A 19430-nucleotide genomic window follows, 5' to 3' on the forward strand; every position below is an offset into this window, starting at 1 on the left:
TATTTTTCATGAATAAAAAATGTACGAATGACCTTGAAATATTTTCGAAAAATCCAAAAATGGTGAAAAATTTATTTACCGCCAGAAAATGTCAAAATATATTTATTTTAAATTTTTTGGTTTGCCCTGCGTAGATGAACTTGACTAAAATTGAAGGTTTTATCCGAGATAATCTCTTTTAGCCAGTCAATAGCCAGTTAAAATATGCGGAATTAATTATTAATAGTCATAGTTGGTTCCAATATTTTCACTCAGGGTGTCTTAAAAACATTTTCTCTGAATGATTTAATATAGCGACGAAAATTACAGTTAGAAGGTCCTTCTGCTGCACTTTTAAGTAAAAAAACAAATTCGAATCGATTTTTATATACAAGTTTATTTATTCTACTTTTATATTTTTTTCTAAACCTTTATTTTCGTTTTCATATTTTTTTTTTCATTCTAATCTCTACGGCAACAACATGAATACGTGAAATAACACTAATTAGCAATTGATTACAATAATAAAATTATGCGTATGGCGAGGATTATTACAAGTTTCGCTAGGATGGGCTAAATTTTGATTAGTTACAAAAAAATGTTTTCTAAATAAATTTGGATTTATGCTAAAACTAATACTAATAAAATGCTCATCCTATTTGAATCAAATAATTAATTTTTTGTGATTTTGATTTCATTTTTTCAGGTATATTAAATATACCTATACATAATTTCAATAAAAACAATTTCTTCAGGAATCCATCATTCCAATTCCATTTGAATCTTGCACAACTGCCGATCATTACAGTCCAGACGTTAATAACCAAAGTGATAAAGCGTTGACTACGCTCACTTGTATGTTTTGTATGGAATTTTACCACAACGCAAAGAAATTGAAGTGGTAGAATCAGGTTTTTTGTCGCAACGGTTCAATTGTGATACGATGTTTGGCATATCGACTACAATAATATAATGTCAATTCATCGCTAATTTTAAAAGTAAGCTCATTACTATTTTTACAATAGCTCATGGATTTGAATCTGCTATTTTGAATTTACCTTACCTAGGATAAGATTTATCTAGGATGCCATAATCCGAACAAAACATTAGCTTCAATAGGACTAAAATAAATGTAGATCGTTTAGCAAAACGAAATGTAAATTGTAAAAAAATAGCTAAATGCACAATTAATAAATGCATAAAAAATAATGTCAATTGTGGATGTTTAAAATTGCAATAAGTCTTAAGCGATATAAAAATATCTGTTCGTTGTTCGAATGTGTAAAATGGAAAATAAATCTTTTCTCTAATAAAATATACTCCTCTTAATCATAGAGTATTTACAAAGTAGTATATTGAATTTTTAAGCATTAGTTTATAGTTTGACAATTAAAGAAGAAAAAAATCTCATCGTGAGCGATTGAATAGTGTCAAAAAAATGCGACCGCACCTTTGTTCGGACGAATGACTAAAGTTTAAAAATAAAATACAGGCTAATTTTAAATGCAAAAAGTGGATAAAATGCACGGATTCAAACAGATCTAATCGTTTCTTAAAATACAATCGGTTTTTTCCTCTAAAATCCATTGGTAAGTGGTTTCTTTTTCGGGAACATAATCAATTTCGTGAGCATTGATACAATGCACGGCATTTGTTTGTAAGCATCTTCCGATTGATAATCAACAGCCACCTTCTGATTGACTAAAGTAAGCATTTGAAATAAGTCCAGTTCATGTTTTTTCTCGTTGAGTACTTTACAGAGACTTTCAATGAACCAAGTGCCGTTTTCAGTGTCTCGATACGATACATGGCCCGGCATTGTGGAGTATACAATTAAATAGTCCTTTTGTGGCCGTTTCTTTTTGTCAAGTTGTACGGATTCGAATGTCTTGTATTTGGTCGTCGAAAACGGATTACTATCCTGTCCAGGTGCTCGTCGTCGGTATATCGAGCTATAGTTTTGCGTTGACACACCATACCCTTCGTCGGTCGCTTTACCTTGGCACGCTTGGATCAAAAAAATTTTCGGTTTATTGGCCAGGCTGGGACATTTATCATCCGTGAAATGCTCCCAAATCTTTTGCAATGGATATTTATTGTCCGATGCATGCAAATAGCTGACAAGGTCATGCGCTAAAATGGTCGATAATAATTGACCTCGAAAGTTTCGACTACCAACCAATGGCACTTGGTCACCGTGTGTTAAAACGACGATCATCAAACAATCACTATCCGAGTGATCTTTGGCAGCAACTGAAAAACAACAAAGTATAAATTAATAACAAATTTCAAATATCGATATCATTCAGTGATGTTTCATTAAATTTGATTGGTGTTATTTCGTCCATGTCAAAAGTTTCTTGACCGTCTGCTAAAAACCGGTTTGAATGATCGAAACAATTTTATCAGGTGAACATATCACCGTGTGGTAATTCTTTTTTTCTTGGGCTATACAAATGTTAAATCGAGTACTCACTTTCTTCAAGAATGCCTTTAATGTCGGAAATGGACTCGTTTTCAAAGATTTCCACATCAAAATCCAGCGCTTCGAGTGTTTTATGCAAATTATCACGATCGGCTCGTGTGCCTTTTCGCGGAGTGTTACAGTCGAATACTTCATGGTTGAAAATCAATGCTAGGCCGCGTTTTTTGTGGTTCATTTTGTAGTAATGGTTTGGGCTGAATTGATCGTCCCACTTTGCCTCAATCGTATCTGGAGTGTCAAATTGAGGCATTGGCAGTGGATCGATGCTGATGAAATTACACAAAAAACGAATGAAAAAAAAATAAACAAAAAATTAACATGATTCATAACAATATCAATGCTATCACAATCAATCGGTCATCGAAATTGTACAATTATTTTGTCAAAATGATTCACAGTATGAATGCTAAGCAGAGATAACCTCACCTTGTACTATCAACGACGTCAATTTTCGACTCTTCAGCTTCCTTGATAGTAATGGATTTCTTCGGATAGCCATTCGGTGTGCCATCGCTGTTATTATGAAAAAATCATTCATTTCATTTTTTTTTATCAACATAATTCGATCATATTATTTGTTTAAAAATGATCTAAATCGATAAAGCAATAATCTCACCTTGGTGTATACGCCACCTCCGTTTCTTCGAGTTTCTTCTTGTCTGGCGCACTTTCTTTGTCACAACACTTTGTTAGTGAATTGCCCATTTTTATGTAATTTTCTGCGTCAAAACCTGATTTTACACGGCAAAACAGCAACAAACAAATTCAGAAAATAGCAATCACAAGTTTTTCGTCCCAACAAACCACTTTGAACACAATCTTATGACGTCACAAAGAATGTAATGTGTGTGCGATATTCGTACGCACAATAGTCAATGTCAATGCAAACATGCAAACAATGCTAATGAATTATGCAAAGCGTATGCATATTGTGTAGCTGTCGCTAATGTCACCGAAATTAAACGATATGGGCGATTTTGTATAAGTGTTTAATGCCGGTACGCCTGCGAACAAAACAACAATAAAAATTACTCGTTGTTTGACACTATTTTTTTATTTCCATTCAGCGTGTGTGGTGTCCGATGCAACGTGATCGTTTTATTGCTACGAAATGCGGTGTGTGTGTGTGTGTGTGTGTGTGTGTATGTTGTAAAGACGATGACCTAATACCAATGCATCGCAATACGCTGGAAATACACCGACAAGCGCTGAACTGTCACATTTGTGCACAGTGCACACATGCATAGGCGTAACATGTGTGTTTAAGTCACATACGAAGAACATCAGCATTGAGTAGACTCTGTTTACTCTGAATGACGATTGAAAACAAAACAATTGACTGTAGAATAAAAGACGCATATTTATATTCGGACGGGCTTTGCCTTGAGGGATATTTATTTTGTCCTTTTTACCTATCCCAAAGGGCTTGGATTATTGCAATTTTATCATTCATTATTTATCAACTTATTGCATACTCTTGATTTAACTTATCGACTAATAAAATTGTAAAAAACTGAATATCTCAATAATACATGGTCTCATTAATTAGTAATAATAACAAAATATGAAGAGTATATGAAAATAAATGCATCTTCAATGAAATATAAAACTCTGAATTAAAAAAAAACACTTGTGATTGAACACGCTTAATCATAATACACAATCTCCTTCTTTGGAAACAGCAGTAACTTTGTGAGCATTGTCATAATGCATGGCATTTGTTTCTTTTGATCTAGTTCGGAATATTCTGCGTTCGATTCATAGTCATAAGCCACCGTTTGATTGACGAATGTAAATATTTTCAGAAGATCATAATTACTCTTTCGTTCTTTAATTTCATTGCAAAGCGATTGAACGAACCACGACCCATTTTCGGTGTTACGGAACGAGTAGAATCCAGGCAATGTTGCATAAGCTACAATAAAGTCATGTTGTGGCAATATTGGCTTTAGTTTCAGCGGTTCAAAAGGTATTCCGTCCGTTTCAACTCTTCGGCCGAGGTTTCGTTTGCCGATCATTTTGAAGCCTTCATCGGTTTTATCACCTTGACAAGCTTGTATGATGAATATTCGCGGTTTATTTTTCAACGATGGACAGCGTTCATCAGTGAAGTCTTTCCAGATCGTTTGCAACGGATATTTTTTATCTCTTGCATGTATATACCCCATCAAATCATGGGACAGTATCGTATTACTCTCTTCACCCGTTGTGTAATCAACGAATGGCACTAGTTCACCGTGTGACATTATCATAACCGCTAAGCAATCGTTGTCAGTATGATCCATATCAGCAACTGAAAAGATGATTGAAATTTTTTTTTAGTTCATTCGGAATTTACACTTTCAGTTGGATAAAAAAAAATCATTCAAAAATGAAATATGAGCTTCAATTGAATGGATAAACACATTTCATTCAATCGCAAATCGAATAAAAAGTGTCAATGAACCGAGTGAATGACTCACCTTCTTGCAAAATACCCTTTATCTGTGCTTCCGTTTTGTTGTCATGAATTCGAACATCGAAACCGAGATCGGTAAATGTGTGCTCCAATCGATCGCGATCAACATTTGTGCCTTTCCTGATTGACAAATCAAAGTCATAGAATGTTTCATGGTTGAATATCAACGCTATTCCACGGTTTCTGTGATCCATTTTATAGTAATACTCTATTGGTCGACGTGGTGCAATCGGTCTTTCCGCCATGGTGACCGTCGACTGTGTGCTTGGTTTCGGAATGTTATTCTTTGTTTGTGTCGCCGGAGGTTTGTGCCTGCAATTTCATAATATCGTGTAATTTGTTATCAATGGAAAGATTATCTATCGGTGAGCGATCAAAGATAAATGTTTGTTATCGTTTTAATAATTATAATTGCAAGATCGCTTAATAAACGAAGAAAAACGACACGCAGCACTCTAGGCGAGGGACATTCAAAACAGTCATCGTACATATTAATTGAGCGGGCACTATCGATGCGTTCATTTGTGTGAGTGCGATTGTGTAAACAACAATGTTCGTGTTCAATATGTGTACGATGACAGCTTCGAGCATTCTACGCGTAGAGGCGTCTCGGCGTCTTACGTCAAATCTTTCCCATGTATTTGTATACGAAGAAAGCGACCCTGATAATTGTTTCATTCTCCCAACCTAAGACAATAGAATTACTACGGTTAATATATTATTCAATAACTTACTTGATTGCGTCATCGTTCTTTGGCTTCGTTTTATCTGGTTTTCTTTTTGCAGTTCGGTTCACCCGCTCTCCTGAGCTCACACATTGTGTGAGGAAATTACCCATATTTTGTGATGTTTTTAAATTCAAACTCAGTGAAAACAATTTTTTGCTTCGATGATATCTATGTCAGCGGCTATGAGGTAGTTCTGTCACAGCCACTGCAACTCAACTAGTTCATGATCAACAAATATAACCCACCATCCTAGCACATAGATGATCTGAGTCACTCTCAATCCAACCAATGGAATAGGTAAAATACATGCGGGCACAAATGTCATAAACATTCCAAACACGGCACATACGTGTGCATACATACACATATGTGTTGTTAAAGCATATGTCAAATCATGTGAGCTCGTATTGTCCGATGCGACAATTAATTTTCATACATGTGTAAGTCCCTATAACATTTCAAAATGAAGACATCATTTGATAAGCTTTTTTCATTGTGAATTTATTGAATTTTGAACAAATGAATACAAAAAACGCTCAATTACGTATTATATCAAGCTAGATAGGTTAATTGAATGTGAAAATATTTTAAAAACATGTTTTTTTTTATTCAAATGTGTGTTTTTTCGTCAATTCTTCGAGACTTTTGTCTCTTTAAATACCACAAGTTTCGTTAGCATTGACTGAATGCACGGCATTTGTTTCATTTTATGCGTTTCTGGGTCCTTTGAATTTGATTCAAATTCATAGGCCACCTTTTGGCATGCGATTGTCAAAATTTGCATAAAATCATGTTCATATTTAGATTTATTCAATTCTTCGCAAAATGCTTTAATGAACCATGATCCATCTACTTTGTTTCGGAATGATACAAAACCTGGAAGTGAGGCATAGGCGATGAAAAAGTCTTTGTGCGGTAAAATCCGGTCGGCTGACTTCAATTTAACCGGACTGGAGTCCATTTCAGTTTCTGTAGCGACGCTGCATTTCAATACCATTCCCTCGTCCATATCTTTACCTTGACAAGCTTGAATCAAAAATATTTTTGGCTTATTCGCTAAACTGGGACACCTTTCGTTTGTGAAATATCTCAACACTTTTTGCAATGCAAACTTTTTATCCTTGGTACGAATATAGCTCACAAGCTCGTGAGACAATATGGTATTGCATTCCTCATTCAAAGCTTTGCTATAAGCTGGAATCAATTGACCATGCGTCAAAAGAACTACTACCAAACAATCATTATCGCTATGATCCTCTTTGGATACTAGAAATTGAAAAATTAAAATGTTTTTACTTCATTATCGTATCGGCGAATGTTAAAACATGAATGTTTTTTTTTGTGAATAAATTCGAACTTTTTTAAACTTACATTTTTCAAGAATTTTCTTCATTTGCGATCTCTTTCGATCTTCATGAACTTGTACATCAAAATTGAGTGCGGCGAAGGTTTTTCGTAAATTATCACGATCTTTATCAGTGCCATAGCGTGCTGGCCATTCACTGTCATCAAATTCTTCATGGTTGAAAATTACAGCCAATCCTCGATTCTTGTGATTCATTTTATAAAAATGATCGATTTGATTATTATTTAAGCCTTCATTCTTCTGTGTCGTCATTTTCGATTCAGTAAAAATGGAAACCGATTGTATTTTGTTATAAAGATAGGTTCGTACGACACTTCTAATGTGGTTTTCGCCAAATCGTCCTACTGATATTCTTAGTTATACGCAATTAAGTTACCAATTTATGAAGAAAATATTTATTTTTATGAATAAACGAATATTTGCCACGAAAATTATGTTGTTCTTTAGCCTCTGTTCACCGGGAAATTCAACGTAAAACTAAATGAAATATAATTCAGGCGAGAAGAGTGATTCCAATTCTTAATTCTCATGTTTAATTCTTGGAATGGAATCACACCCATGGTCAGCAATGAGATGTATACAATGCGTAATCTCTATGTAATTCAGAGTACAAAGTTTAATACCTAATGAATCATAATGAATAATCATTAGTAATGATAAATCGCAAGTGTTATCAAAGTTCGATTAAAAAAATATTTCGATGGCGAGAGTTTGCTTTTCGTCTTACTTATATCAGCTTTACTCTGTATACAATTAAACAACCGTCTTTCATCCATCAGCTTTCATTGAATTCCCTCTCAAAATCAAAATCACATCCAATCCACTCAGCGTAGAGAAAAAATTATTCATTTTTTTATTAAAAAATTCAGATATTTATTAGAATTGAACTGGATTTTTTCAATTTTAGGATTTTTTTTTTGATGTTATAAAGAATGCAATCGGTTTGTCAAAATTGTTCAGCATGTTATTGTTGTTTTTTTCTGTGTGATTTTCGTTGAATTTATCGATTGCATTGTTTATAACATCAATAGAGTAGCGGCTCTTTCCGCAGTAGAAACAATTGAATTTATTTCAAAAATCAAAATTTTATATTTTTTCAATTGAAAATGATGTGATTCACCAAGGGGTAAGAACGAAAGCGCTTGAGACGAATCCGTACGAATATTTGTGAATTCGTCTGATTGTGTATACGAGATATTCGCAGCGCAGTGAGTGTACAACAACAATAACAAAGCCACGAACGCATGAATCTATGTGAATCTCACAACTTGTTCCTAGATTCATGAATCAATGTTTGAAAGAAATAAGTTTTAAAGATATGTTTCCTGTAGTTTGCTCAACAATTGTTTCTCTTTAAAGAGCACAAGTTTTGTTAGCATTGATTGAGTATATGGCATTTGTTTCATTTTATCTATAGTTGGATCTATTGATTTTGATTCAAATTCATAGGCCACAGTTTGGCATGTGAGTGTCATAATTTGCATAAGATCGTACTGATATTTAAATTGATTTAGCTCTTTGCACAATGCTTGAATAAACCATGATCCTTCCACATTGTTTCGAAATGATGCAAAACCTGGAAGTGAGGCATAGGCGATGAAAAAATCTTCGTGAGGTAAAATCGATGGCTTTAATTTATAAGGACTTGAGTCCATTTCAATTTCTTTGTCAATGAGGCGATGCAATTCGACCCCTTTATCTAATTCGGCACCTTGACAAGCTTGAACGAAAAATAATCGCGGTTTGTTGGCTAAACTGAAACAGTTTTTATCGGTAAAATACTTGAAAACTTTTTGCAATGCAAACCTTGTATCCTTTGTACGAATATAGCTTACAAGATCATGCGATAAAATGGTATTGCCTTCTTCGTTCACAGCACTGTTATAAGCTGGATTATAAACATTTTTTGGAAGCAATTCACCATGCGTCAACAGAATAACTACCAAACAATCATTATCGCTATGATCTTCGGCAGCCACTGGAAATATCAAAAATTCAGATGAAAGTTGGAAGTGAAAAAAATGGTGAGAAATGTCACAGAGAGGATTCAAAGCATGCATGCTTTCTTCTCTCTAGAAATGTATTTATTCCTATCGCTCACCATTTTGAAGAATGTTCTTCATTTCTGATTTCGTTTGATCTTCATGAACTCGAACATTAAAATTGAGTGCTGTGAATGTTGTTTTTAAATTATCACAATCAACACGAGTGCCATACCGTACTGACCAGTCGCTGTCATCAAATTCTTCATGATTGAAAATCACAGCCAATCCGCGATTCTTGTGGTTCATATTATAATAATGGTCGATCTCTTGATTTAATCGTTCATCCATTTTTGTCGCCATTTTCGACTCAGCCGAAATGGGCTCAGTAGATTGAACTGAAACTTCGTTTGTTGGACTGAAAGATTGGGAATTTGATTGAAATAAAAAAGGAGGAAATCACTAACAGTAACGATAAGTTAGACAATTTTAGATAAGAATTGAAAAAAAATTACAAGCTTCATTGCTTCGATGGCCACCTCTAATGGCATTCCCACCGAATCTTTCGACTGACCATCTTTAACACACGTACAAATGTTACCCATTTATAAATGAAAAGATAATGCTACAAAAACACTTCTGCTCTATGGCCTCTGCGAACAGAAAAATCACATTTGAAATTAACTAAAACATTATTCGGGTGAATAACATGATTCCAATTATTTCGCCAAGTTGAAGAACGCACAATCGATAAGTAATGAGTTACATACAATAAAACAGTCTTGCGTAATTCAGAATACGAAGTCGGATATCTTGGCATAAACCTTCGTTAACTCATTGATTTTTTATTTTTTTTACTATCGCAGCCGCAACAAGCCGCATTTTATCGCTTCGTTTCACTTTTCAGCTTTGGCTTGTATATAATTACGCATTTCAATCCCACACATTATTCCCCACAATCCCTTTCCAACTGATTATCGCTTAAAATTGAAATGGCATTCAACCTACTCAACGCTGAATTGTCGTTTCTTCGAATTTTTAACTGTAATTCTACAGAGTAATAAGAAAAGAATTGAATCAAATTTTAATTTGTAGAATTTTTTTCAAGGGATGCATATGAACATGTATGGGACGTATAAGAACGTAGATTTGTTCAACTTCATAGCAATAAAGAGGAATATGCTTCATCGTAACTGAATTGGTTTAAAAAAAAATTCCTCAATATTATATTAAAAATAAATTTAAAAAAACCCATATGTAGTGGTTTTACATTTTACGAGTACTTACAAATGATTTATCCCTCTCTCTTTCACCATTTTCATGACTAACACCATGAATGCGTCTTATCACTTTAGCTTTTCGGCGTTGATAATACACGAATCAGAATTTTTAGAAGAGAACCAAACCCGTGTGAAAAATTTGTGACTGACTAGCCAGCCGCCTAATTTCGGACTTTTTGGCTGATTATTACTGACTAAAAGTGATTATCTCGAACAAAATATTCGACTGTAGTCAACTTCAGTTATAGTCATCTAGTAGCCAAAAAGTCCGAAATTAGACGACTGGCTGAAAGAATAACTAAAAGTGATTGTTTCTATACAACATTTTTGAATTCAAACAACTTAGCCAGTTTTAGTTATTTGCAGCTATATACAACTGAGTGACTGTCAGTCACTTTATTTGCACACGGGAAATAACTCATTTTTGTGGAATATACGAAATAGCTTTTGATTGAAAAATTGGCTAAGACACGAAAAAAATACAGATATGCGTTTGTAATCTACGTTGAGAATTGAGTAGTCTTACTACTCAGAACACATCCAAAAATGTTGCACATGATGAAATAATACGTCCAATGTCCATTAATACATTGAACACGCTAACTTCTGAGCATTTGCAATGACCATTTTATAAACAAATACGTATGACAATATTGTTAAATTTCGGAGCTCGTTTAAAAAAGTGATTCATTTTACTAACAAATTACAACAAAAAATTACACAGATAGGCGCAATTCTCGTCTCTTGATTGCGTTCAAAACAAAGATAACCTGAAACGTAACGAGTGAACTTTAACTTTATTTTAAGCACTACATGGAATGTAGAGCTACTAATGTGCTTTTTTTTCTTAATACTTTTCGAGTGATGAAACAAATCATGGTGAATTTGAATTTTATGCTCATATTTTTTATTTAATTTAAAACAGTGGCAGTAACGACAAATAAGTGCATAATATCTCAAAGCACCAATCAAATTTTTATGATAAAATGTTTTTTCTAAAAATTACATTATAATGTAATTAATAATATATTTTAAGCTTTTTTCGTACAGTATTTTCTGGATCTTGAACAGAATTAAAGTGACTTTCGATTCTATGCGCATATTATTTATTTAATTTAAACCAAAGGCAGTATATTTCAAGAAAGAAATAAAACCAAGATCTTGTAATTCATTTTGCCAAATAAATATATTACTTCAAAGTTACTTTGATGAAATACATTTCATGTAGTGCGTCAAAAAATAGTTTGTTGTGAAACAACAAAATAGATTAAGGAACTAAAAACTCAAGAACGCAGAGCGGAGCGAATTGTTGTTGTCTTGTTTTTTCAATCTGCTTCTATCACAAACCCAGCATCATTTGATTTTTGGTTTGAATTTGAAATTCACTCATCATTTTGCTTTTGAATAGCATCCACCGAATTTCCTTCAATTGAAATCAATATGAAAGTGCCAACCGTTGGTTTTTGCTGTCAACTGCATTGTGTCACTGACTTGACAACCGGTGGAATATTAATTGGTTGTTTTGAAGCAGCCCTCGGAATTGTTCTATCAGTAATGAGTTTAGCGAATTTCTTATTTTTTATAATGGCTGGTAAGTTTAATGTTCACTTGCATGTTTGCTTCACTTCTTGTTTGTACTTCGAATTAATCATTTTTTTAGTCATTTATCTCGTAGTTAATGTTTGTTGGCTCTATGGAATCGAAAGAGTAAGTATTTGTTTGTGAACATAATTGACAATGAAATGTTCGTTGTTGGGGAAATCAACATTTTCGACACATCTTTTTAATTGTTTTTATAAACCTTTTTACCAGTCTCGACCAAGTTATTTGTTCCCGAATATAGTACTATCTTCGATTATTATTGTGCTTATTTACATTGCTGATATTTTGCTGTTGTGCTTTATTGTATATTTCGAAGCTTCTGGAACACCAATGATCAATGAGTACTTATATCTCGTTCCACTCTTTTTTCTCATCTACTTGACACGTAAGCTATTTTCTCATATCATCGATCGTCTATAATCATTATGCTAGGGGCTAGGAACAAGTTGTGTCATTCGTATGTATTCGCATATATTCATGCGTTCGTGGCTTTGTTATTGTTGTTATACACTCACTGCGCTGCGAATGTCTCGTATACACAATCACAAGAATTCACGAATATTCGAACGAATTCGTCTCAAGCGTTTGTGTTCCTACCCCCTAGTCATTATGAATATTATTCAAAATCTCTTTCAATTTTTCAGCGTTAGCTACGTACTTTATGGTTGTCAAATACTCCATCTACAAAAAAGCAATGAGAGAACTTTCTCAAAAACTGTGCTCCCCGTTTGAACTCGTAGTGTAGTGTAGTGTAATAGTTCAAAAATGAAATATTTGAATGTTTATCAAATCAAATTTATTCTATCTCTAAATAAATGACAGTGTAAAAGTGTATTAATGTGTTTTATTTTAATTTCAACGTCCCGTTTGGACAGTGCTACTTCCGAAAAAGAATCTACACAAATCATAATTCCATCGACCAAATAATTATTTGATTGCGCTAATGTAATTTATAGCACTAACACACTTGCCCATAGAATTCAGAAGAAGAAAAAAACCGTTTGAATGTTCATAATGATAATATGCATGAATTCATATTTGATGTGACTCCTTTGAACTACCCGGAACTACCAAAATTAACTTCATAGTCTCTACGTATGTTTTAAAGATAATTAAAAAGGCAAAACTGTTGACAGCGTTGATAAGCTTTCACATGTCGCATGGTAATTGTTTTTCGAGGAAATTTTTATCATACATTTTTTTCACTTCCGTTGCTTCTGTTCGTCCGAATGAAGATAAAATAAGGTAAATTGAAAACAAAATTTTTATTCGAATAATAACACCGTCCAACACATGTTTTCGCACAAGAGAAATTCCGATTGCTTGTTTTAGAGGACCAAAAACCAAGCACTTTTGCATCATTAGTTTGTTCGAAACCACGTCTAGATTTTTTTTTATCGACACATATAAGACAAAATTCAGGCTAAAATGAGCAAATCACAAACATGAGCTTCGATTTGACAGGTAAAGCAAATAATTTCTACCTTTTCTGCCTTTCAACATCTAGTATGATCCTTTACGAACATTTTGGGTACTTACATGACCAAATCGAGTGATGTTTTCACATATTTCTGGCCTCATATTCGGTTGGTTCGATTTCAACTCTGGAGGAATCGACTTTTGGCCAAAAATCCTTAAGTATAGGCTTTTCAAGGATAGTATCTTGGCGCAAAGTTTTTTTTTCTCGAAAATATGTGGAGTCTACCCAGACGAAAACTCTCAAAATTGACTTTTTGAGGTACCTCCCGAACAAAAGTTACGTTTTTCATGCATTTTGCTATGAAAATATCATTTTTTGTTCGGGAGGTACCTCAAAAATCATTTGCAAGAGATTCTGTGTGAGAAGATTCCCAATATTTCTCGAAAAAAATAACTTTTTACTAAGAAACTCATCCAAAAAGTGTATTTTTGGGGTACCTTCCGAACAAAAATTGATATTTTCATAGTAAAATCCATGAAAAACGTTACTTTTGTTCGGGAGGTACCTCAAAAAGTCAATTCTGAGAGTTTTTGTCTGGGTAGACTCCACATATTTTCGAGAAAAAAAAACTTTGCGCCAAGATACTATCCCTGAAAAGCCTATACTTAAGGATTTTTGGCCAAAAGTCGATTCTTTTATAGTTGAAATCGAACCAACCGAATATGCGGCCAGAAATATGTGAAAACATCACTCGATTTGGTCATGAAAGCACCCAAACTGTTCGTAAAGGATCATACTAGATGTTGAAAGGCAGAAAAGGTAGAAATTATTTGCTTTACCTGTCAAACCGAAGCTCATGTTTGTGATTTGCTCATTTTGGCCTGAATTTTGTCTTATATGTGTCGATAAAAAAAAATCTAGACGTGGTTCCGGTCATTCTAATGATGCAGAAGTGTTTGTTTTGAGGTCCTCTAACAAACGCAATCGGAATTTCTCTTGTGCGAGAAAAAAAGTTGAAATTTGTCGAACGGTGTAATCGAAAGCGTATAAAAGTGTATCAGTCATGTCTCAAACTCCTTGCATGGCGAAAAGCATCCTGAAATTAGTTTTATGTTTTGATTTCTCTAAATCGATTTGTTCTTGGGGAAAAAATACCAATTTAGTCAATCTGGACACAATGCACGGCATTTGTTTGTTCTGATCGATGTCAAATTCAAATGATGCATAGTCAAATGCTATTCTACACGAGACGCTCGTCAGAATTCGCGTTAAATCACCTACCGATCCTCGTTCATTCAACTCATCGCAAAGCACTTGAATGAACCACGATCCATGTCCAGTTATTGAATCGCATTAAATTGATCGATATACGACGAGGATAGCCGCGTTCCTGACGAATCCAATAGTTATTGTATACTATATCCCATACAATTCACATTTGAAGAAGTGTGTGTTGCCTGGTTTTGCCGTTAGTCATAGAGAGAATTCGTTATTCTAATTTGTAGCTGTAATTTTACAGAGTGATAAGTAGAGAAGACACCCCTTATTTTCGAGAAAAAATAACTTTTTATTAAAACACCAACCCTGAAAAGTGTATATTTGAGGAATTTTTGAAAAAAAAGCCGATTTTCAGTGATTTTCATACATTTTAGAGCATTTTGACATTTTTGGCCATATTTCACACAATCAGTGAACAATTTTGGATCTAGCGAAGCTATTTCCATGTAGAATTGTCTGTTGAACACTTTTATAGAAGTAATCAACTGCGTAAAAGCATTGGAAATGGGAGTAAATGGCATGCAAACTCATTTTGACAATAAGCTGTACACTGGAAATGGAAAATATCAAAAAACGACAAAATCGCACCAACTTTCAAAAAAAATTGATGCAGTTCTTCTTGATTTGAGGCCTCCTTTCGTCCCTGTAAAGAGCTCGCCAGGTACACGAGAAAAAAAAAACATGTGTCGTACTGTGTAATTGAGCAGTCTAACTGCTTAGAACACATCCCAAAATGTTGCACGAGGTGATGAAATACGTCCAATGTCCATTATTACATCAGGCACGCTAACTACTGAGCATTTGCAATTGTATGACTCTTTTTGATTGCAAACACCAAATTTTCCGCAGTCTGATGTGTTTGATGTGTCAAAAGTGTAATCGTAAAATAACTCATTCGTTTTTTTCTATTGTGCACTAATAACGACATTTCCTAGAAATTCAATTGAACCATATTGACAAACGAAAACGTTTAAAAATATTGGGAACATGTTTTCATTCAACAACGTATTGTGACGGTCCTTTGCTTGTGCTTAAGTCAAAGATAACCTAAATCGTAATATTTGAACTTTAACTTTATTTTTGAAATTTTTTCTTCTATCTTATCTTAATACTTTCATTCCAATTCATTATTGTTACTAATCTCACTGATGTACATTCCCACAAAATGATTCTCAATCATTTGATTTTTCGTTGCTTCAAACCAAATTCATTTATTGACTAAAACTCATTCGTTATTCAACTTTTAAATGGTATCAACCGAATTTCAATTAATCTTGTTATTTTCAAGCATAATTCACGACTTTGCACAAAGCCAAAATGAGAGTTAGTCATTGCTGTCGACTTCATTACTTCAATGACTTGAAAATTGGTGGCCTGATTATCGGCTTTTTTGAAGTAGCACTCGGAATCGCCTTAATCATCATCGATTTGACGAATCCCAAATACTTTATACCAGCTGGTAAGTTCGATGTTCACTTGCCAAATGACACATAAAACATAAATGGATCTTTTGGTTCTAGTTATTCGTCTGGTGTTTAGTGTTTGTTGGCTCTATGGAATCGAAAAAGTAAGTGAATTTCAAACCTAACAACGTATGCAAATTGTAAATTAAATTAACCTTTTTTTAAATATTTTGTACATTTTTTACCAGTCTCGGCCAAATTACATGTTCCCCAACCTGGTAGTGTCATCGGTTTCGGTTTTGCTTCTTCTAATTGGCATTATTGTTGTTATGTTTGTGCTAGTGTATCTAGTATTTTTTAATAAGCCCATTCCGAACATCGATGGCATACCCATTATTGTCCTCATTACATTCATTCTGTGCTGCTTCACACGTTAGTTACTCTCTCGAATCATCAATAAACGCATCAATCACTTATGATAAGTATGAACATTGATCAAAATTTCGTTCAATTTTTCAGTTGTTTATTCGTACATGTGGGTTATCATACACTCCGTCTACAAAGCTGTGAAAGATTTTCCTCAAGGACAGATATCTCGGAACTACTCTCAAATTACGGCCCAACACTGACCGATTTCATCGTCCAAATGAATCGATTTTTTTATAACTGTGATATTTATCGTTGAAATCTAGATGTGAACATTTGGAATTTCCCAAAAACGTTTTTGGAACAGTACGTTGTCATGATTGTTTGTAAAAATTATTAAAATGGAAAGGCTCTGACGTATGAACTGCTTGAAATATTCGTTTGACGTGTCCCGATGCGTAGTTAAATTCTAAAAAATTCACACAAAACACATCTAACGAATATTCTCAGCATATTTAGTGGCAAAAATAGTTTGAAATTTAATTATTTGAATGTTTGAATCTTGGTTTGAATCATATTTCAGTTTCAACGTCTTACTGTGACAGCGAAAGAAAACGACATTGCCGGATTGATTTGATTGTGCTTGTGGATAGCTTATCGCATTGGCGAAAATTAAAAGCAAACGAATATTGAATATTTTGAGTTTGTAAATTCAACAAAATTCATGCACATTAGACTTTATACTCAGATTCAATTCGCTTGAACAATGAAGTTCAAACTAACGGGTGATATCAAATGAACCAATTGACTCATGACTTCCAGCCGACCAAAACAAGCTAATACCGGGTTTTAAAAAAGAGAGAAAAATCTAACTTGTGCTGAGTTACTATTTTGTGACCCATGTATTTATTCAATTTGTACAATCCATGTGTTGCACAATATTATTTGTACTCTTATTAAAACAAATTCCATACAAATCTGAGTTTTTCGTTCATTGATTAGTCACACTGTTTCTTTTACATTTTTGTCATTTAAAACTTGAATGAATTTCCCAATAGGCTCTTACACGTCTATTCGCATATCTTGTTGATATTTTGAAGCTCGTGTCTAAACACGACTTCAATGCTCGTTGACACTCGCAACAATGTTTCATTTGAAATGTGGAATGTATGGGATTCTCGGCAGCATATTTCCAAGCATTTTATTTTAGATTCGTTTATAAACTACTTATTTGATCGAGAAATGAATGAAATTTTTTTCATATGGAATGGCATCAAATGAAATTTCTTTCTGGAAAGAATGAAAAGAAACTTTCTTCTAAGTATGCAAGTTGACACCATTCAAAATTTGGGTATACAAAATCCAAAATTGCCAACCGTTAGCCATTGACAATGTTGTTCTACAAAATTGGGCATCGTACGTATGGAAGTGTGCAGATAAGATTATGATTCAGTATTATACCAAGAGGAAACAACAACCGAACAAACCGGAGTTGAAGAAACACGTCGCTCAGGCTGTAATCAGTAAAGAAATACAATTTTATATCCGAAACTGCCTTTTTTACTAATATTTTTTTCTCTTTTCCATCAAATGTAAAAAAAGATAATTCTAACACGACCGAAAATCGAAAAGCAAATATGTAGACATCGTAAAAGAATTCCAAGCTCGAGAGTAAATTCAATTGATACTTTTGGGGTCTAGACAAACGTGTTTATTATTTATTATTCAAAGAAAGCGGATCGTCATTGAACATTGTTTATGTCGCTGCGAATGCTGCGGTTTAAATCGATCGATGATCATTGCTTTGTACGTTTTGTTGATGTTCAATTCATTCGTTCGAAATTGTAGCCATTTGTGGAAACAATCAGCCCATATCGTGAGAAGTTATTCAGTCTATATTTTTATTAAACGCGCCCTTGCTTCATAGTACACAAGAAGTAGTTGATTATTCTTAATATTGAAATTGTACATTTTGTATTTTCATCTCTACCAATAAATGAATAAAGAAATAAAGAAAATTTCTTTGAGAAATTATGACTTTCGAGACCGTTTACATGTGTAACCAACTCCTTTATCTTATCTAAATTTCAAAAACAGCTATTCATGCAAAAAATATTTTTCACATCAAGTTGACGATGTCTATGAGCGACCATATGGGAAAAGGGCCAACATTCAATGAGAGTTAAAAAGTCTTTTCCCTCAAACATAAAACCAATATGAGGTTTGACTAAAATATAACAAATGACAATCTCATACAGTTATATACTCTCCATCAATCTGAGCTGATCGTATTTTTGAAAAGGCTATCTCACAGTGTGAAATTCTCATACACACATACACAAATACAACCATACATATTCACTTACAATAAAATCCAATGCAACACTGCGTGTAAGATGTGAGTTTATATTATATTCTATGTGAAGACCAATGACATATGTATGCGTTGTGAACAATGCGAAGCATTCCGTATTTGAAATGGAGAATATAAAAACGAGCGACTTTATCAATTTCTTTGGTTTTTATTCTCGAAAAATCTATGTTTTAAATGTTTAACGTTTAGGGAGAATATGGATAGAGAGAAAAAATAAAAAATAAATCAGTAAGACCATAAAAATGTATACATATCAACATGGGTATTGATCCCTTCCTGTGTCTTTCTTTGTCTCGCCACTCGTATCAGTCTTGCCACTCGTTTTGTCGGTTTTTTTCGTAACTTTGCTTTAAAGTTGATGCTACGATATTTTAGTCATGAGATTACAGAAAATGAGAATTCACTCGTGCACCATGCATGTTTTAAAGAGAGTTCTGATTCATCAATTTAGCAGTCGGACAGAAAAGATCGTACTCGAACACACTCACACATCATCGAATATTTCCAAAGAAATGCAAACAAACTGAGTCTTTTTCCTCTCAAACATATCTCCCGAATTGAAGCGTACTGCTTTTTTCGATTATTATTTTTGAAAAGTGAACTTCATTTGGCGAAGTATGTTTTCTGTTGATTCCACACCTCACTTGCAATGAGAGCGTCCACGTTTTTTCTGTAGGTAGTTGACACCAGTTTTTCTGGTGAGCAAAGT

At 33.8% G+C, this 19430-nt stretch overlaps 7 protein-coding genes across 9 annotated transcripts in view; 2 read left to right on the forward strand and 5 right to left on the reverse strand.

Annotated features, from left to right (window-relative positions):
- Nucleotides 1-3667, reverse strand: part of LOC129566913 (nucleolar transcription factor 1-B-like) — a 324444-nt gene extending 320777 nt beyond the window's left edge. Inside the window, exon 1 of the mRNA XM_055443303.1 lies at nt 3653-3667. The gene's annotated coding sequence lies outside the window, so the exon portion shown is untranslated. The remainder of the gene's footprint in view (nt 1-3652) is intronic.
- Nucleotides 357-3569, reverse strand: LOC129566915 (caspase-1-like). The gene is made up of 4 exons (XM_055443306.1): nt 3081-3569; nt 2891-2977; nt 2456-2730; nt 357-2232 (listed from the first exon to the last, which is right to left on the reverse strand). The coding sequence occupies exons 1-4, from the start codon at nt 3167-3169 to the stop codon at nt 1556-1558; spliced, it is 1128 nt and encodes a 375-aa protein (XP_055299281.1). The 5' UTR covers nt 3170-3569; the 3' UTR covers nt 357-1555.
- A 157-nt stretch (nt 3668-3824) lies between the features above and the next one.
- LOC129566793 (caspase-1-like) lies at nt 3825-5946 on the reverse strand. The gene is made up of 3 exons (XM_055443016.1): nt 5657-5946; nt 4927-5234; nt 3825-4757 (listed from the first exon to the last, which is right to left on the reverse strand). The coding sequence occupies exons 1-3, from the start codon at nt 5758-5760 to the stop codon at nt 4111-4113; spliced, it is 1059 nt and encodes a 352-aa protein (XP_055298991.1). The 5' UTR covers nt 5761-5946; the 3' UTR covers nt 3825-4110.
- A 12-nt stretch (nt 5947-5958) lies between these two features.
- LOC129566795 (caspase-1-like) lies at nt 5959-7815 on the reverse strand. Of its 2 annotated transcripts, XM_055443021.1 has the most exons (4): nt 7744-7815; nt 7022-7639; nt 6527-6916; nt 5959-6098 (listed from the first exon to the last, which is right to left on the reverse strand). In XM_055443021.1, exons 2-4 carry the CDS (start codon nt 7266-7268, stop codon nt 6043-6045), a joined length of 693 nt encoding a protein of 230 aa, XP_055298996.1. In that variant the 5' UTR covers nt 7269-7639; nt 7744-7815; the 3' UTR covers nt 5959-6042. The 2 variants fall into 2 exon arrangements, with proteins under 2 accessions (XP_055298996.1, XP_055298995.1); XM_055443020.1 differs by lacking the exon at nt 5959-6098 and having other exon boundaries at nt 6131-6916.
- Nucleotides 7816-7962: 147 nt separating this feature from the next.
- LOC129566794 (caspase-like) lies at nt 7963-10684 on the reverse strand. 2 transcript variants are annotated; one of them, XM_055443019.1, is made up of 5 exons: nt 10286-10684; nt 9514-10048; nt 9118-9416; nt 8823-8994; nt 8571-8736 (listed from the first exon to the last, which is right to left on the reverse strand). In XM_055443019.1, exons 3-5 carry the CDS (start codon nt 9359-9361, stop codon nt 8712-8714), a joined length of 441 nt encoding a protein of 146 aa, XP_055298994.1. In that variant the 5' UTR covers nt 9362-9416; nt 9514-10048; nt 10286-10684; the 3' UTR covers nt 8571-8711. The 2 variants fall into 2 exon arrangements, with proteins under 2 accessions (XP_055298992.1, XP_055298994.1); XM_055443017.1 differs by having other exon boundaries at nt 7963-8994.
- Nucleotides 10685-11662: 978 nt separating this feature from the next.
- LOC129566796 (uncharacterized) lies at nt 11663-12712 on the forward strand. Its single transcript, XM_055443022.1, has 4 exons — nt 11663-11869; nt 11939-11985; nt 12091-12265; nt 12525-12712. The coding sequence occupies exons 1-4, from the start codon at nt 11719-11721 to the stop codon at nt 12623-12625; spliced, it is 474 nt and encodes a 157-aa protein (XP_055298997.1). The 5' UTR covers nt 11663-11718; the 3' UTR covers nt 12626-12712.
- A 3079-nt stretch (nt 12713-15791) lies between these two features.
- Nucleotides 15792-17324, forward strand: LOC129566798 (uncharacterized). Its single transcript, XM_055443024.1, has 5 exons — nt 15792-16037; nt 16099-16145; nt 16230-16413; nt 16501-16713; nt 16931-17324. Exons 1-4 carry the CDS (start codon nt 15896-15898, stop codon nt 16608-16610), a joined length of 483 nt encoding a protein of 160 aa, XP_055298999.1. The 5' UTR covers nt 15792-15895; the 3' UTR covers nt 16611-16713; nt 16931-17324.
- Nucleotides 17325-19430: the final 2106 nt, after the last annotated feature.

This window comes from Sitodiplosis mosellana, unplaced genomic scaffold (assembly GCF_009176505.1).
Source record: "Sitodiplosis mosellana isolate CC-2019 unplaced genomic scaffold, AAFC_SMos_1.0 Smas_scaffold_5, whole genome shotgun sequence".
In the NCBI taxonomy this organism is placed as follows: domain Eukaryota; kingdom Metazoa; phylum Arthropoda; class Insecta; order Diptera; family Cecidomyiidae; genus Sitodiplosis; species Sitodiplosis mosellana.

Bases quoted from the DNA above. Each gene is read 5' to 3' on its own strand.
- LOC129566915 (XM_055443306.1), bottom strand. From the start codon at position 3,169: ATGGGCAATTCACTAACAAAGTGTTGTGACAAAGAAAGTGCGCCAGAC. The intron at 2,978-3,080 runs GTGAGATTATTG...TCATAATAACAG, and splicing joins GAGGTGGCGTATACACCAAG to CGATGGCACACCGAATGGCT. The intron at 2,233-2,455 runs GTGAGTACTCGA...GTTGTTTTTCAG, and splicing joins TAAAGGCATTCTTGAAGAAA to TTGCTGCCAAAGATCACTCG.
- LOC129566794 (XM_055443017.1), bottom strand. From the start codon at position 9,361: ATGGCGACAAAAATGGATGAACGATTAAATCAAGAGATCGACCATTAT. The intron at 8,995-9,117 runs GTGAGCGATAGG...TGATATTTCCAG, and splicing joins GAAGAACATTCTTCAAAATG to TGGCTGCCGAAGATCATAGC.
- LOC129566793 (XM_055443016.1), bottom strand. From the start codon at position 5,760: ATGGGTAATTTCCTCACACAATGTGTGAGCTCAGGAGAGCGGGTGAAC. The intron at 5,235-5,656 runs GTAAGTTATTGA...ATGAAATTGCAG, and splicing joins AAGAACGATGACGCAATCAA to GCACAAACCTCCGGCGACAC. The intron at 4,758-4,926 runs GTGAGTCATTCA...TCATCTTTTCAG, and splicing joins AAAGGGTATTTTGCAAGAAG to TTGCTGATATGGATCATACT.
- LOC129566795 (XM_055443020.1), bottom strand. From the start codon at position 7,268: ATGACGACACAGAAGAATGAAGGCTTAAATAATAATCAAATCGATCAT. The intron at 6,917-7,021 runs GTAAGTTTAAAA...TTCAATTTCTAG, and splicing joins GAAGAAAATTCTTGAAAAAT to TATCCAAAGAGGATCATAGC.
- LOC129566798 (XM_055443024.1), top strand. From the start codon at position 15,896: ATGAGAGTTAGTCATTGCTGTCGACTTCATTACTTCAATGACTTGAAA. The intron at 16,038-16,098 runs GTAAGTTCGATG...TTTTGGTTCTAG, and splicing joins CAAATACTTTATACCAGCTG to TTATTCGTCTGGTGTTTAGT. The intron at 16,414-16,500 runs GTTAGTTACTCT...TCAATTTTTCAG, and splicing joins CATTCTGTGCTGCTTCACAC to TTGTTTATTCGTACATGTGG.
- LOC129566796 (XM_055443022.1), top strand. From the start codon at position 11,719: ATGAAAGTGCCAACCGTTGGTTTTTGCTGTCAACTGCATTGTGTCACT. The intron at 11,870-11,938 runs GTAAGTTTAATG...TCATTTTTTTAG, and splicing joins CTTATTTTTTATAATGGCTG to TCATTTATCTCGTAGTTAAT. The intron at 11,986-12,090 runs GTAAGTATTTGT...CCTTTTTACCAG, and splicing joins GGCTCTATGGAATCGAAAGA to TCTCGACCAAGTTATTTGTT.